The sequence below is a fragment of the Nanorana parkeri genome, unplaced genomic scaffold (genome assembly GCF_000935625.1).
Source record: "Nanorana parkeri isolate BGI_ZX_2015 unplaced genomic scaffold, ASM93562v1 scaffold500, whole genome shotgun sequence".
NCBI lineage: Eukaryota > Metazoa > Chordata > Amphibia > Anura > Dicroglossidae > Nanorana > Nanorana parkeri.
Genome location: NW_017306768.1, coordinates 327,322 through 346,081, shown reverse-complemented (window position 1 = coordinate 346,081; position 18,760 = coordinate 327,322). Strand labels below are relative to the sequence as shown.

The 18,760-nt window shown below is 38.7% G+C and overlaps 1 protein-coding gene across 1 annotated transcript in view; it reads right to left on the bottom strand.

The window, feature by feature from the left end:
- The window catches only part of LOC108790770 (dystrophin-like), a 505,563-nt gene that overhangs the window by 456,312 nt on the left and 30,491 nt on the right, over positions 1 to 18,760 (bottom strand). Inside the window, exon 3 of the mRNA XM_018561111.1 lies at positions 7,144 to 7,264. Coding sequence (XP_018416613.1) covers positions 7,144 to 7,264 — 121 coding nt within the window. The remainder of the gene's footprint in view (positions 1 to 7,143; positions 7,265 to 18,760) is intronic.

The window sequence follows — 18,760 nt, the reverse complement described above, 5'->3', positions numbered from 1 at the left end:
GCTTTGTGTTGCAGGTAGGCCAGCTTCTAGGACAGAGCTTTTCACACTCACAACTATCTCGTAAGGTGCCAGAACCTTTTTTCTTATTACCTTATATGTTCTTTTAATGGGGCTGAATAAGACAAATTAAAGTTTTCGTATGAGATCTATAGGCTCTACAGTTAAAAATCTGCTTCATGACCTATGGCATTTCATTCTTTCTGAATATTTAAACTAAAATCTTTCAGACTGGAAAACAAGTGATAATTAATCAATTGAGTTTGCAGGGACAGACTAATGCATCTACATGCAGTCATGTAAAGCTTTGGAGAAAGACCGACTGTTTAATGAATAGGACAAAAGACTGTTCTGTCAAGCTTTAGGTTGACCATAACCTATTTAATTACACACCAAGCCTGCCGCCCCATGGCCCACGGGTCACAGGAAAACACAAGCTATTCTACTAATAAATAATATATTCAGACATAATAATTCTTCTGGCAAATACCAAAGTTACCAGATTCCCTGTTGAGGTCCATGTATGTGTAAATATGTTGTATTTCCAGTTATCAATAACAAACTATTGTTGGCATTGGAAAAACACCTCTGCTCCCGGGTAAATAAGATCCAAACTATAGGCTCAATTCATTAAGGTGGATGGGCTATTTTAACACCACTACTAATGTTTTCCCCTAAAAATGTTCAATTCACAAACATAAATATTGCTTAGGTGTAGAAGCTTTATTTTTCTTTGTTAAAGTTGTAGTAAACTGCTATGTGTGGGTTTTTGCACTAATTTACTTTACAAGATTGCCCTTCTCCAGCAGTGTCGGATCCATCTTCGGTCCCCACACTCTGTTCCCCGCCACTGCAATTTCCGGGTCCCAAGGCATTTTCTTCAGCCATTGGATGGCCACAGATTATGTTACCCCTGTGCGTTCACACAGGAGCTAAATCACCCCCAGCACCAGGCCCTTTCACTTCATTTTAGGGATGCCATGAATGGTCTGAGTGTGTACCCTTCATGGAATTGTGCTGTACAGTATACACAGAAAATGAGCAATTTCTGGGGGTGAGAGAAAGAATTTGACAGTGTTTGGCAGCAAGAAATGTTTTTGGCTCTTCTGCCAAAAATCTCTACCTTCCAGCATTTTGTTTCCACTTTACTTATACTATAAATGTGCATTTAATTGATAAAACCTGTTTTATCCTCAATCGTTACTTTATCTCATAGGGTGTTATTTTATCACCACCGCATACGGCTCTTTATCCTGCTCTCATTCATAAACAGCTATTCAAAGTTATAGTTATCATAGCCTGAAGCTAATGCAGTATTAAGGAGTGATAACCTGCGGGATATTTTTTGTGAGTTGAATTTTACATTGATTTTATCATAAGGTAGATAAAATAACACTGGCAGCGTTATAATAGCACTAGTAGTAAACTGCCATTACTTATAGAGCAATCTAAATAAAACGCGTTATGCATCTTTCTGAATTGAGATTTAAAAGATATGAGCTTAATAAGGTAAGGTATCAAGAAAACAACGAACAAACAAGAGAAAAACAGTGCTGTGAATTACCCTTATGTGTATTATGATTTTGTCAGTTATATGTCTTCTTATGAGCCAGTAACAGTTGATTGAACTTTCATTATACTGTATATTAGTATACTTTCTTTCCAAGATTGTCTCATAATCAAAGATTATAACTGTACAGGTCATAGACCAAACAAAATGTGAAGCAAATAAGGAAAATGTTCCCTCAGCGCTCCAAAAGATTTGTATTTTGCATAATCTAACCTGTAGAGTAGCTATATTTTTTTGTTAATAATATTATGCAGATATTTTGACCCCTACGGAGCCATTGTAACCCTCTATTAGGGCGTGCAGCTAATTTTGTTTTACTTTGTTAGCCATAGACCACACACAGATAAAACAGATTGGCATGTTGTTAATTATTGGTTGTGACATAATGGATACATAATGAATGGGTGGTAATCACCATGTGAAGCAATTCATATTGCATGAAGACAGAAAGTTTCTGAACATATGCTAGAAAACATTTTGAGATCCTGGCATATTGCTGTTAAGCACCTGCCAAGTACTGTGTTGCACATTTATGTAGTTTTTTCTTTCCAGAAATCACTGGTGTCAACAATTAATTATATATTGTTGGCAGTATGTGAGCAAAGTCAGCCCTCCCCAACACTGCATAGGATATGATAGGAAAGGGAGAACATGCTGTCAAATGCTTAATGTAGGAGCTTAGCTGTGATTTCAGAAGCAGATCATATGAAGAATCAGAATACAGGTAACCGAGGTGCCTCCACTAATGGAAAATCACATTATTTGTCACATTTCTAGAACAGCAAGAAAATTATGACTTGTTATGGGCTGGAATAAGTGAATTGGACAAAGTTTGTGGACCCAGGAAAAAAGCCCCTAAATCCAAACATATTGTTAAACTCTATTAAAGTCTATGACAGCTGAACCTTGTTATTTTCTTCTTTTTTAAGTTCGGTTTTGCAAGCTATTGGTAAAATAGAGCGTGTGTTACTGGGTGTTCTGTCGAAAGTTTCAACTCGTCGAGCTCTCCAACGACCTGACTTCCGGTTTCGTTAGAAGTAAGAGTATTGGCCGAGAAGGCTCTACTGCACGTGCGCCACCCTATACACATTCAGTACTCCACAGCAATAATGTATTAAAATGAACTAGGGTCAGATTCATCCAGCACGTTATTAATCTTAGTTTCCCCACTCAATATGTCCGCCACTTGCGGCCATATTGAGTGGTGCAACTCAGATTAATAACGTGCTGAATTAGTCTGAACCTAGTTAATTTTAGTACTTTATTGCTGTTTAGTATGTGTATAGGGAAATGCCGTGGGTGGTGCACGTGCAGTAGAGCATTTCCCTATACAATACTCTTATTCTAACTAAACCGGAAGTCAGGTCGTTAGAGATCTCAAGGAGTTGGAGTTTTCGATAGAACATAGGCACTGTCATAGGGGACATGTACCAAATGCAAAAATTGTTTTAGAGATACTGTTTAGCAGGTAGAAGGTCTTTTAATGCAGCTTAAAGAGCAACATTAGAAATACACAAATCATTTAAAATGACATGCTTGGGGGATACCTTAAAGCGACAAATGCATTCAAATAGATTAACTATTAGGAATACTGTACCTTATTTGTGTGTCCCTCTGCTGTAGGTACTCAAATCATCTCTGAATTCATGCTGACACCGTCCTTCCTTCTAGGGGGTGGCTATTGTTCTACATGTTCCCTGTGTGTGTTGTAAAGTAGTCACCACTTCAAGATCACTCCTGTGATGGACTACAATCTCACATTTAGCTTACAAATAAGTATTGAAATTATAGTCCAACACAGGATTAAGCTTGGAGCGTTGGCTACTTTACAACACACACAGAACTATGTGGAACAAAAGTAGCCACCCTCCAGAAGAAAGGACAGTGCAAGCACCAATTCAGAGATGATTTGAGGATCTACAGCTGAGTGATACACAAATAAGATATATTTCTGTTAATAGTTAACTACTTGAATGCATTTTTAAGATTTAACTACTGAGTTAAAGTGACATTAAACCCTCAGATTTTTTAACATAAACCAACACTGTAATGTGTGCCTTACTGTAATCCATGGTAGTTTTCCTTCTCTTTGCTGCTCTTCCTTTTAAATCCTCATGTCTTCTCATGCTTGGGGAGAACTTCCCTTTGCAGCTCAGTGCCTCTTCCTCTAGTGCTGGCTCAGGTTGCAAACCTACAGACAGACACCATGTATCCATTTCAGAGACAGGGCAGTCTGCTGCAAAACAGACGTTCTGCTCAGCATGAGAACAGATACAGATTTAAAAGAAGAGCAGCAAAGAGAAGGGAAACAACCATGGATTACAGCAAGGCACACATTACTGTATTCCTAGATTCCCTCCCAATGCTGAGGGTACGTGGCCTTGTATGGCTTAGGAGGGGTGAGCCATACACTTCTCCCTTTTTCCAGACCACCCCGGGCTGCATGTGATTTTTTCTCTCAACCCTTTTGCTGCAAGGCCCTGCTGTCTACTTTTGACCCCAGCTGGCAAGACCATTTTTGTAATTTTTCACTTTTGTTTCATAATTTTTTGCTTACAGCTTACAGAGTTTGTAAAATACCCCCAAACCATAGATTTCATGAAAGTACAGAGTAAAATGCAAAATAAAAAAAAGTCACTGATTTTGGAGGTTCAATGATAGTCTATGTGATGTTTGTATTATTTGCTATGTTTATCAAAACAATATTCTCAATAAAAATACACAAACATCATTATTAGCACATAAACACAACATAACTTACAAAATTCATACTAAGTATAAAATATAAAACTATACTGAGATCATAAGTAACACATATTTGCACATTTTAAATTGTGTCTTTTTTGTGAAATAGTGAAAATTGAAGGTACATAAAACCGTAAATAAGAAACTTAAAGGAGAATTATGAACTGAGTGATTTTCACTCAGCCTCATAATCTGAGCCAACCTGTGACAATGAAACTGTCACAGGTCGGCTCAGTAGATTGGGAAGTTAGCGAACACATACCGGCGCTCGCTCACTTCTCGATCCTGTGCCGGCAGAGAGCCGTGACAGGGGAGGGACTGGATCCCCCCTCCCCTGTCCGATTCTCCAGCACTGACTGGCGGAACGGATGGGGGAGGGGGCGGGTACAGCTGGCTCTGCCTCTAGATAGGCAGAGCCAGCTGTCACTCACACAGCAGGGTGGATCCAGACAGAATTGTCAGGATCCGTTTGGGCTGCGGCGTCTCAGTATACCCCGAGCTGTAGCTCGCGGTATACTGAGCTTTGGGTGACGGGCGGACGCTAGTTTGTGTCCTCCCGTTACCCTTAGGGGAAAAGCCTTAACCCCATAGTTCCTCTTTAAAATGAAAAAAATGTAGCTTGCTTTCACACCTTTGCCTTGTGGTCACACCTAATCAACAGTGCTATGTGTCAGCTGCATTGGTGCATGTTGCTATAAAATGACCCAGGCATACATTTTATTGCAATACCATGCATTGCAACACGTGACAATGCATCACAACACGCCTAACATAGCTTTGAATTACTGCAATTAAAAAAGGTTATGTGCTGTAGTATGTGTTTTTTATGCACATTAACATGTGTTGCATTATGGCAGCCTATTAATTTGAATGGGCTGGCCAACGGACAGAAATCACACCAAAAAGGTGCAAAATGTAGCGCACCACAACGCATGTTAATACATTACCATTTATTGTGGTGCTCTGCAACAAACGTGTGTTAGCAAGGTGCATTGGGGTGCAATGAAAAATAAAAAATACTGCAGCGCACCAACAAGAACAACATGTGTTTTCATGTACTGTGGCAACTTGCACAATGTCGTGCAATATTTCCACATTTCATACAAATGAATGGATTTTTTTGCTTTTTCTTATTATTTCTTACTTTACTTTTTACAATTTTCATTATTGTTTTTATTATTTTTTTAAATTTATATTTTTTTATTAGTGGGGATTTGAAAAGACCCCTGATATTTCAATTAAAGTAGAAGTAGAAAAAGAGAAAAGAGAAAGATCGAGGACACAGTTATCAATTTCCTTCTCTACGCAGTCACAGCACTTACTATTGTGAACAGGAAGTGCTCAGTACATGTCGTTGCCACTCAGTTTTACTATGCCACTCTGAAACAAACCAGTTCTGGTGGCTCCAATGTTACAACCCAGATAACAAGTAGTGCCAGCATACACGCCAGTCAGTCATTGTGACAACCCGCCTTGGTCAGCACCTACTTTAGTTAGGTCGTATTTGTCAAATTAACATCCACATGAATGGCAGGACCCAAGGTTTCTCAACAGAACATTGCCCAAAGCACCACATTGCTTGAGCCAGCTTGCCTTCTTCCCATGGTGCAACCTGGTGCCATCTCTTCCCCAGATAAGTGATACACACACATTTTGTCCTCCACATGATTTAGAAGAAGATATGATTCATCAGACCAGGCCATCTTCTTCCATATCTCTCTGATACAGTTCTGATGCTCATGTGCCCATTGTAGGCATTTTTGGCAGTAGGCACAGACACCCTATCTGGTCAGCGGCTACACAGCCCCATACGCAACAAACTGCGATGCACTATGTGTTCAGACACCTTTATATCAGAACAAGCATTAACTTTTTTAGCTATTTGAGCTACAGTATCTCTTCTATTGGATTTGATTACACAAGAACCCTTATGCATCAGTGAACCATGGCCACCATGAACCTGTCACTGGTTCACCGATTTTCCTTCCTTGGACCACTTTTGTGGTAGGTCATGACCACTGCAGACCAGGAACATCCTACAAGAGCTGCAGTTTTGGAGTTGCTCTGACCCATTCATCTAGCCATCACAATATAGCCCTTGTCAAAGTCACTCAAATCCTTATGCTTGCCAATTTTTTTATTTGTCCCCATCTCACATGCATACATACGAGGGCCAATTTAGACAGGAGGCAATTCATCTTCCAGCATGTCCTGGCATGTGGGACAAAACAGGGTACCCGGAGGAAACCCCCACAAGCACAGGGAGAACATGCAAACTCCTTGCAGTGCTGCAAGGCAGAAGTGCTAACCACTACGCAACTGTACCACTATGCCACAGAGGTGCAAATCTTTACAAAATGTGCTCTTATAAATGGGTTAAGAAAAATTACACCTAAACATACTTTATAAGATTATAATGCGGTCAGGAATATTATATACACATTCTGCTTATTTGTTTCTCTTTGAAGATATAGATAGCCTACTATAAATTGCTATAGCTATGTATGCAGTATAATTCAACAAGTTTTCTGGAAATATACAAAAATAAACAGCAAATCTCTAAGGTATTCCATTTCGTGATGTAATAATGTAATGGAATAATAAATGTTAGCATTCTAAGGCTAACAGTAAAATGGAAGCATGCCTTACATACATAAGCATACAGCTAGTAATTGGATTCTAATCTGAAGAATTGTATTTATGCATTTGCTGGCAATTTTGAAGTTGTCTCTTTACATTTAGAGATAGTGTTTGTGAAAATTCATGAAACTCTAAGACATGATGATCCTTTTGTCAATATGTGATTACAGGGCTATGTTCAATTCAATTACCTCTTGGCTCTTGGTACAGATTCTCTAGTCCTTCGAAAGGGTGATCTGTGAGGAATATTCGCACAGTATCAAGTGCACTCATGATAACAGGTTCCTTGGCTTTTAACTCCCTTTTGAAGGCCTGGAAGTAAAAAACAAAACCATAAATAGAAATGGGTTTTCTTCAATGTGCAATATTTAATAAAGAAGCAGGAAATCCAAACAATATACAATGCTATTAGTAATAATAATAACAACAACAATAACAGCATCAAAAGAATGAGAACACCAACACTTTAGATATGGCTAGACTCACTGACTGCATAGCCCATACAACTTTTAGAGATTTTTATTTACCTTTGGTATACAAACCAATATAGTTGTGTTTCTGATGGTGTGCTGGTATTTGTGGTGGTATTTTCTGATTCACATTAATACAGAGAAAGAGGGTAGTTGCTTGTGTAGCACCCCCCTGATCCTCAAAGTCATGTGAGGGATCCCAGAGGCAGAGTGGCTAGCACTTTACCTCAGCGGTAAGTCCTTGACTGTTTGTGGGGTGCAAATGTAAGTTAGGCGCCAGTCACTTTAAGGTGTTTTAAAGATTGTATACATCATAGCAGCTCACAAGAAGAGAGGGGTAAGGACTTCAGACACCTGAGACACATACAGACTCCAGACTCCATATCCACTTTCCAGCTATACAGTACAAAGCCTGGATCAGGGTCTCTGTATTGTAGAGCAGCTCACAAGGAGATATGTATAAGGGCAGACTTGTTCATGCATCCTCCTAGAGAGGAACTATGCCCCTGCAAAGATCCAGCTTTGATCCATATTCACCTCCCAGGAGAGTCTCTTGCCTAGGCACTCCATCTTGGGTCAGCTTCCCCCTCTTCCAGGCAGGACAGCTTCAGGCCAAAATCCATGCCAACATGTGAAATGGAGGCCTGGATTTGGGTCTGGAGCTCAAAGGTAGCAGGCCTAGCAGAGCTATAATCAATAAATTTGGCTTAGACTGTTAAAAACTTAGCAAAAAACTAAATTGTAGGTGTTACCCCACTTAGTGCCAGGTAACTACACTTGGAAACAAAAGATGAAGTTTCCAAAGCCTATAGTACAAAAACATTCATTTATTGTAAGTATTTGCTTTTTTAATGATGCAAATTGAGGTTTTCCTTGTATCCACGTTGCATCCCTCTCCTCTAGTGATGACCAAATTGTCATGCTTAAAATCATCCACATATATTGTGTTCAAGAAGCTAAATACAGAAGATTCAATGCATCTAGCTGTTGCACCAACAATATACAACCTTTTAAAAGCCAAAAGGCTGGGGAAAGAGTGGTAAAGATTGTACATAATGATGCCGTTGCTTATAAGACCATAAGAATGTCTAACATAAAATTGAATAGTTTAACAGATTTTCTGAGCATATATCTAATATGCAAATAAATAAGTAACAGCTGGGGATATCTATAGTTTTACAAAGTTAGGGGAGAAAAAGGCAGGGGTCTGGGAATTTGAGATTAAAAGTACAAAGTGAGAAGTATTGAAATAAAGTTTCAACTTAGCTTTGATTCTCTTCCACAAAGTCACATAAGGGTTGCAAGAATTCTCATTTCTAAATATGTATTAGTATGGGACTGTACGGTGATTATGTAAAGAAATAAAACATTTAGGCAGATTTCAGTCCTTCCCACAGGGCATGGGCATATCTAGATGTTCAGTTGACTAAATGTTGGTGGTGGTTTGCCATATAGTAATGTAATGCAAAAATAATTGATTTCATATGATAGGGTCAAATTACTTATGTTGTAGGGATTAAAGAGCATTGTGCTGGACAGCCAATGGAAGATTGTCAAATAGGTAAAGAAATTATGCAACAATAAAAGTTCCAACTTTGTAGTTTGGCCATATTGTTATAGTTTATTCCTGCTTTAGCTGTCAAAATTGAGAAAACTTTTGTTATATATTTGTTATACGTTCCTTTTCACATAGCATACCCCAAAAAAAATATATATATTTAAATATTCCAACATTTTAGATCTGTGTTGCAGTCCTTTTCAAGCTTCCCCCTCAGTTTCAGTAACAACAAACTCTGACTGTACCCATAGAAAGACTAGGGGCAGACTGAGCTCCTCCTCATTAACATACGATGGTTCTAGATCTTTAACCCTTTAACCCAGACAGTGTTCAAATCTAGTTTACAATTGATAATGCCAGCACAATACAGACAGGGTTAATAATGTTAACATTAATCCCCCCCCCCCCCCCCTGCATTGCAGACAGAAATTCAGTACAGAGAACAACTTTTCATAAATAAGCATGTTTTGTGCAAGCAACAACGTATCTACTTTTTTAATGTTATGTAAATTAAAAACATGTAACACATATCAAATAGGTTTTATCCCAATTTGGCTGCAAAAGTGGACAATAGTTTAAGGTAGTTGTTGTGGCTGTAAAGAGTGGAATAGGTAATGTAGATGAGTGAAGGGACACACTGATAATCACCTTGCCAGAGCTCCTTTTGCAGCTTAGCTGGCAAAATATGCCTCCCATGTGACAATGCCAGTGCACAGGCCTAAAATTCAATCGGTAGGTCCGACACTCTAACATTACAAAGTAAGTGATGTCCCTGCTTCCCCGAGTGCATTGTACTGGCTGCAACCAGGGAGAAGTGTCAGTGGATTGCTGGCAAAGTGTTAACTAGGGGCAAAGTAACATTGAACATTGAAGTGGGCAAGGTTACTGTGCCTCTGTAAGGCTTTTTTAAATGATTTTCATAAATGTAGCAACAGCACTTCACATTTTTCTTTATTGGCTATGTAAAGTAGGAGATACCCATGAATCTATTATTGTTTGTGTAGGTTTAGAAGGGAGGTTCAGTCAAATCCAACCTTACCAAAAGGGGCCCCTGATTAAATAACACTTTAAAACCTACTTGTTCTACAATCCTTTTTTCCTTAGTAAGCCACTTTCACTTTTGCAACAGAAATTATATAATCGCCAGCTTGTTAAAAGAAAAGAAAGAAAAAATGCAGACAATACGAATATAAGGAAGATTATGATTAAAATTTACTGTACACATTGCAAATTTTCTTCTAATTTTTTGTGCACAGCTGCTAATAAAGGAGGAACTTCTAGAACAAATATATTTTGAGGTGCAATCAAATGCAAGGCTGAAGTAGACACAGTTTTGCGCTAACATTTTAGCCATTTTTTATTGGGTATCTTTTGCTTTGAACTTGTCCTATCTTTTGGCATGTAAAATATCAGTGTTTTACATTACATAAATTATAAATCCTTATTGTTGTATGTCATAGCCTGTCAATTAATGTTATCTTCTGTCTTTAAAGAGAAAACATTAGGAAGAATTAAGCCTCTACTGTATTTCAGGTATATGTTGTGTTACTTATTTCCCCCTGCCCAATGGCACAGCACCTTTCTTATATTATCCACACAGAAGCACACAATGTGGTTGTAAAACAGACAGATAATTTCATAGTTGGTGCACAGGTGCACAATATTAGTACAAAACATACATATAAGTTCTTAATGAGCTGCAGTGCAGATGAAAGGTGCACAATTTGGTGTAAAGTAGTCAGATGACTGCAAAGTGGAGTGCAGATCAGATGCAGGGGTGCACAATGGAAGGGTAAAGTAGACAGAGGAATGGATAGTGAGGTGGAGAGAGGACAATGGTGCACAACTGGGGCATTAGTACAGATGATTGCATAGCAGGGTGCAAACTAGACATGGGTACACAGTGGGAATGTAAAGGGAGACAGCGGAGAGGTGGATAATAAAGGGCATAGCAAAAGTGTATACAGTTGGATACAGAGAGATGAGTCACAATGGTCTTCAAAGTGAATAGTATGGATGTAAAACAGACGGAATGGTGCACAACTATGATGTAAAGTAGGCAGAGAGGTGCAAAAGGAATATGTAAAACAGACAGAGGGGCAAAGTGGGGGCAGTATGGACACAGGGGTACATAGTAGTGTTGCAAATCAGACAGAATGGTATATAGTAAACGACAGAGGGGTTCATAGTAGAGTTCAGAGCAGAAAGAAGTTTACAAAGTGGAGTAGAGAGCAGGCAAGGGTATATACAGTGGGTTGGAGCTCCAGGAAGTGCAAAAAGTGCTCTGAAGACATTGTTTACCAATATAGTCAGTTAGGTAATTGAAGTGAACAGTATTGCCTAGCAGACAACAGACTAAGCTGAAATATTTTCATACTGTATCCTTCCTTTATTTATTTCCAAGACATTTTGTGATAAAGTCTTTCTGGGGGGAGTAACATGAGGCGTGGGCTTCAGCATGCTTTTGGCCAGGGAAGCCTCAGAAGAAAATATTTCCGGACCATTGCTTTAAAAAAATGGTAGTTTTAACCTTCATGATCCTTACACCTCACCCATGATATTTATGTATTTCAGATAAGACTTTATCTGTCTTACTTTATTAAAATTTTAGTTTTTACTCTTGTACAGTGATATAATAAACATCAATCTGCCACACATGCTATACTGCCATCCTGATCCTGGGCCGGGTTTGTCTATCTTAAAAAAATAAAAAGTTTCAAGTACTTTTAAAATGGTGGGGCTTGAAATTTATTTTTGGGATTCCTAGGACTGAAGATGACCATCTCTATTATATTATGGGTAAAGCAGTCAAGGAGAATACATATTCTTGTTTTTGACACTACATGTAGATAATTGTATCCTATGATTAGCTGAGGCTAGAAAAATATGTCCATATAGTCAAACATTTCCAGCTTGGGTAACTCATTCTTAATTGACTGACAATGAGTTAATATCAAGTACAAATAGTTTTTTACATTTAGACAATGATGATGGATGCATGCAGTATGAACAGCTACAAAAAGTGGAAGCTAGCAAAATAGTCTTACCGGAAACTAAATGGCCATCCTCCCACATTTTCTAGTATCAGGCTGGGAACTATTGTTTATTGCTTACAACATGCCAATAAATACTATAATGTTATATACAATAAAAGTGGGCCTAGCTTATAATAACTAATCTTATCTTGACTTCTGATAAGGTTTTTATTATTTTATGCATATATTCCTCCAACACTTTCCTTCCAGCATGACAGGGTTCTGCTTGTGTAATTGCTGGAGACGTGCTTGTTGGGAAGATAATATCAATGGGTCCTGCCTGAAGAGCTGTTAAGTATCTCCATGGTGACCACACAGGGTTATGAAGCTGCCAGACAGATGAAAGACACTGATTTCTAGAATTTCCAATAATTCATAAAGGTGACATGCTATTCTAGGAAGTAGGCCTCGCAATTGCAGGAGGGGGGTGTCTGAAAGCTGAATGGAAAGTCTGTTTCAGTAATTCAGCAAAGCAAAGCATCACTCCACTTTCGGGGTTCATTATCTAGTACTTCTAGCTGAATTGCACCTGTCACAGTTTTCTTTCCCCCAACTGATTTAGCAACTAGGTAATTTTGGCTGGTGAAGTATGGAGGCAGCCACTGGACTACATTATCATGTAGCAATTATTCCTGCACATAGTAGGGTTACATTTCATCGCTAAATCACAGCACAACCTGAGCAAAAACTGATGCAGTTGTTTAATGCAACCAATCAAATACTGTATATTAAGTGAAGCAATTAATTTTATTGATCACTGTGTGCTGCTGATAACCTTTTTTCCCCAGGTTTTATTTGCTGCAGATTTACTGTGCAAGTCCCTTTGTGTTTATATAAGCATAATGCCCTTTTTTGCAAAGTGTACTGTCCATTGTGGGATTACAAGATTATATGTTCCTTTGTCCCAGCGGTAGTTACCAATGACCTTGCATGCAATGAGTAACTAGGTGAAAAGTTTGACCAGCTGCTCCGGGTGTATTTAGCTTAAAAAACATTTCAGCCCGGTATACATGGTACAAATGTGTCTAGTTCCTGATGAACCTGCTGAAATTTGCACAGTGGTTGCCGCTATCGGCAGCCTTCCCCCCGGTATCCCTCGATCAGCTAATTGAAAGAGCTGGATAGAAAGTTCTTGGCCAAACAGGGCAAGCAGCCAATCAGCTTTGTTCGTGTATTTTGACAGTGGTTGGCAGCTCGTATGCATTGATGGAGGAATCTGTTCTGTTTTCTTTGTTCAGCCCACAGGTTGAATGAAGAAAATATAATGTTATATACCCAGCTTTACTACCCCTTCAGAATACATGTATTACTGAAAAAGGGACAGTTAATGCTAGTGGCTATTAATACCCATACAATTTTTCAGAACTTTAGATGGTAATACCTATGACATATGTTTCAATTATCAGCAGATATGCTGTTAAAATAAACCTAATCCATCAAATGATTGGCCTTTGTATAGTTACCAAAAGTGGGTGGTTTGATTACTGATTTCAAGGTAGTTGCTTGGCCATTTGGCTTTCTCTCGAGGAAAGGGGCTTAATTTTTCCGTTCTCTATGCATGTTCCTGCACTATTACAGCTTTTAACGAGAAGTGGATAGATCTTTATTTGTGCTGCACTGGGCACACTTAAGTGATGACTCCGTTTCATGCAAAACAAAACTAACTATGTCCCTTTTGTTCCCAGCTGCCCACTACATGATTACTGCACGTGAACAGAAACAGTGCTTTCATTATTATTATACAGGCAATGACCGCTGACATTCAGCTTGCAGAGCTGTATGCAGTAAGACCAGATTCAAATGATCTAAGCCACCAACATATACAGGTAATACAACAAATAAAATTGAACAATATAGTGTTGGATATGTAGATGATTGGAATACAGCAGGGCCAATCATCCAACAGTATTATTCAAAGCTAAGATAACCAGAACACTTTTATTTGAGCTAACCCACCAATTAATATTAGCTGACGAAATTCTCTGTAAGAACCAAGGCAGCTTTATATATGAAAAGTTCACAGGACAAGTGTACAAACGACATGCAGGTCCTGCAACTGAACAATTCTACTGCTACTGTACATAAAGGATACATTTACTTCTGGCTATTGGTTAAACTAAAATAAAATAAAATGGAAATGTATTTGAAGGCAACTAAAATAAAACCAGTGGTGGTGGTAGAAGGGAAAACACCGTACAGGTGCTCACATTTGATAGCAAGCAATCCTGGGAAACTTTTCTCTACAGTGGTCAGGGCCAGAATTGGATTACAAAAAATCAAAACCCAAGGCTGCATTAAAGAGGTTTTCCTTGGCTTTCCCCTTATTACAGAACATAGGCATGCCCACACTGTCACACCATCTATTGGGAAGCTTCTCTATGGGTTGATGAGAGCACACTTTGGTCAGTGGGATGTTGAAGCTGAATTTTAGACCTGATTTAATTGTCTTCCACTGTCTGAGATGAGGAGTGTTGTGATCCAGCTATCATATGCTTTACTGTTCTTGCTATGTGTTGCATTGTTTTATTGCCGTAAGTGGTGTTTACTGACATCTAGTGGTGGTGTGTCGCCACAGCAACTTTTTGATTTGTTCCATTGCTATATTCCCTTGTCCACCCCTCCTGTTTAAAGCTAGTCAGTACTTTCAGACTAGCTAGATCCTCCCTGCCTTTCTTATGTTACAGTACCCTCTGTACTGCATTTATCTGGAGTAAAGTTGTGTAGGATTCAATTTATGTGTCTTATTAAAGAGTTAAGCTGCTTGTGGAGTCTGTGAAGTTAGCAAGTGGACATACTGTCCACACAGAGTGGTGCTAAGGAAGTATATCATGACATATTTCAACATTTGAAAGAGAACAGTGAGAAGACATATTTCTGAAGCCTATACACTCCAAAATTAGCCCTGCTGCTGGAACTGCTGTCCTGTGATAGAATGTACTGATTTTTGATATATGCTCTGCAGGAAGGATTGATAATTCTCACTAAATCCCATGCACTGCAATCATCTTTGGGCCACCTACTGATATTAGCACATGCCAAGGCAGCAAAGGCACAAGCTTAATGCATAAAGAAGGAAGCAGCCATTAAGGCTCAAGTCACTGAGACACAGGCCCAAGCAAAAGCTGCACAGGCTCAAGCACAAGCCTCACAGGCTCAAGCACAAGCCACACAAGCCCAGGTGTGAGCAGAGGCACATACAATGCAGGCCATAGCAGAGACAAAGATGTAAGTCCTTCATAAACAATGAGCGGAAGCAGCAGCCATAGCTGAGCTAAGAGTTTTGGAACATGTAAAGAAAGAAGAAGTATATAATTATTTTTTGAAAGCATTGGATGACCCTTCAAGGGGGACCTTGCAATATATAATGTTAACACAATTGCATAGGATGCGTCAAAAGCTAAAAAGCATTCACCAGCAACAGAAGCTGCAGAAATCAACAACATAGGTCACCCTGGGCACTTCTACAACTACCAAGTTACTAACATCCTTTTCAGAAAGCTAATGTGCCATCACAGACCCTCCTGAGCTCAGCTCACCGAATACCCTTGGAACCTCTTGGGACCAGTCATGCAGTTCTAAAGACTCACACCAGGAGACATACAGATGTCTGAATTAATTAATTCTGAATTAATTTGCTAATCCACTCCCTCCTCCAACACCTAATCATAAGGTATAAGAAACCGCCACTTCCAGCAATGGTGAACTTACACACATAAAGGTCCATGCAAGGTTTGCTGCCGTTGGAGACGTAGCTTCATGTCTTTAAAGACTGTTCTAGTTTGCACTGTGTACATGTTACCAGAATCTAATCTGTTGGAAAAATCACAGGCTTGTCCTGCTTATCCTTTGAGTTACAATAATAAGTTACCTGAGGTTTGACATATTGTGGCCTCTCTGACTTGAAGATGGACTGTTGCATTATAGGAAACCATGTATTGGAACTGCCAAATTCCTCTTCTGAAGACCTGCATCTTCAGTGTAACTGTTAAAGGTTCCTTTATATGTTTATGTTTCCATATGTTTCACATTTCCCTCTTCCTTTTATGACTTTCAGGTCCAGAGAACAAGGTGCCATTTGTGGACTAATTGAGGGGAATTTATCAAAACTTTAGCAGACAAAAATTGGAGCAGCTGTGCATGGCGACCAATCAGCCTCTCGCTTTCATTTTCAAATCTTAACTAAACAAACTGAAGAGAGAAGCTGATTGGCTGTCATGTGCAGATGCTCCAGTTTTTACCTGTTCCAGTTTTGATAAATTCCCCCCATTATGTTACGATTGTAATAGTGATAGTGATACACCTGCTTTACTGTTATTGTGATCACATGCTTTACTGTTCTTGCTATATCTTGCATTGTGTTATTATGTAGTGGTATTGACATCTAATGGTTTGGTGTCACAGCACCCTGTTTATTTGCTCTGTTGGTATAGTCCCCAATCCTGTTTAGAGCTAGTCAGTACAGTCCTGGCTTGAGCCTCCATGTCTTTCTCATGTTTTCTCAATTTGAATTCATGGCAAAGACAAGGTTCAGGAAAGTCAGTCCCTCTACTTATATAAACTAAAATTGCATTGGATTCAACATATCTGTCTTATGTAGGCATTAGGCCATACTGTCCACACAGCCTATGTCATTGCACATATCTGCAAATGGAACAGAACAATGGGTTGTGGTGATATTCTATGCCACCTTACTACAAAGAGATCCAGAGTGTCTGATGGCATGTCCCCTCAAGTTCAGCTGCCAGAATAAAAAAGACCCCAAATTCTCAAATGCCCTTTTTGATTGGTTCTAACTGTTATTGCAATTAATATATATATATATATATTCTTTTTTAAGTAAGTTAGGCCAGGAAATATTACAGTAAGAGTTATGTTTGATTAGAAAATAAAATATGACTTTAAGAAATTAAAGTAAAGTTTTAGCAATCTATGCAGAGAGGATTGATGGAAGCTTAATAAAAGTACATTTTAATTGCACCCCCCTTGAACAAAAGATATTATTTCACCAGGGATTCATTAGCTTCCTCTCAGCTTTAAAAATGAGTATTTTGTATTATTAGTATTAGATTTTGAGTAGCTAGCATTTAACTCCAAAATGATTTTTTTTTAGACATTTTATATCTCCCAGGAAATACAATTAATGTATCAAACAAGCTCCGACAAAACCATGCCAAAGGGAGGCAGACCAACATTGATAACAGAATTAGCCTAAATGAATGTCTAATTTACAGCTAACGATTCTAAGCTAATTTTATTGAATTTTTGAACTTCTCCCACAGTTTGCGGGTCCTGCTGAGAAAATCGAACATGCATAATATATGAGCTGACAAATGAACAAGTAAACTACTTTATTTAAGTCTTTCTATTTGTCATATGCGCGGGTGCTATAATGGCATTCTGTCCTGTGCTTTAATAATGTATATTGAGTAGGTCATTTAGGATCTTAAACTAGCTATTCATTAATGGTCTCAAAAAGAAAATATTTCTAAATTAAAAACAAAAACTGTATGAAAGCTGGAAATTATTGTTCAATTTTTTAATACTTACTCTTTTATTTTCTTTGAAAAATACAATAAATAATTTTCTAAATAATGTAAGTCCAAGCAGCCTATTTATTCTTTCGTATGATTTTCATAGTAAAAATCTACATTTTTGCTTATTTATTATGCTGCTCTGGGCAATTTTTTCACTCATTCCGTTCAAAACTTAAGCAAAGTTTTGCTTTGAATCCACTTTAAAACAGCATATATACATGTGCAAAGTGTGTATAAAACATAATACTTGTTTTCACCTTTTTTTGATTCTTTGTTGCATCCCTGTGCTGCTGGTCTCCTGCAGCCTTTTTTTGCAGCGACTTCCAACCTATATGAATTCTATTAAAAGATTGCTGCTTAGCAATTCTTAGGACATGGTGACTACAGTAGACAATGCTTGCATAATGTGTGTTGAAACAGCCAGCTCTATTTTCTATTGAAATACTTGTGTGACAGACTGACAATATAGTGGGTTTTGCATCCCTATACAAGTCTATGTTAATGGAAATCCTGCTTTACACAGGTAAAATGCAAATCAGAACTACAGGTCACATGCCCCAGTCAATGAATTTGAAATGATTTTAAAAGCTTCTCAAACTGTTGTAAAACTGGTGCCATTGACACAAGTCCAAAGCCCATCGACACAGGCCCTTTTCAAATCTTGTACATGGGTAGTACAAAAGCATTCAGTAGACAATTACTGAAAGTAAATACAAGGCTTTCTCTGGATTTTTCTTAATTAGAACTCCAGGACGGTTTTTTCTTTAGTTTAGGAGAGAGCAGGAAACATTTAACAGGCTTCTATTGTCCTGCAAGTTCCAATTGGGGAGTTTTTTTACTACCTCTCCCAGTGTCATTGCATAATAAGAAGAACTCATCTAAGGAGACAAAGACAGCAACTAAAACCTAAAGGTCCCCACACACCTTGCGATAATCATACGAAATCCCGCGATCGAACGATTACCGTAAGGTGTGTGGAAGCCGTGTGACCTCTACTACTGTAAGGTCGCACGACTTTAAACTTACGAACATGTTCGAAAACCCGCCGAGCATCGTACGATGTTCGGCGGGTGTGTAGCATGTTCGTAAGATAAAAGCCGGACGGGCCGGTGTGCGCAAGTGCGCACTGCCCGTTCGGCATGCCGGTCATCGGAAGCCCGCCCTTCAGGGGGCGTGGCTTGCAATCATCGCAAGTACGATCTGCCTATGCA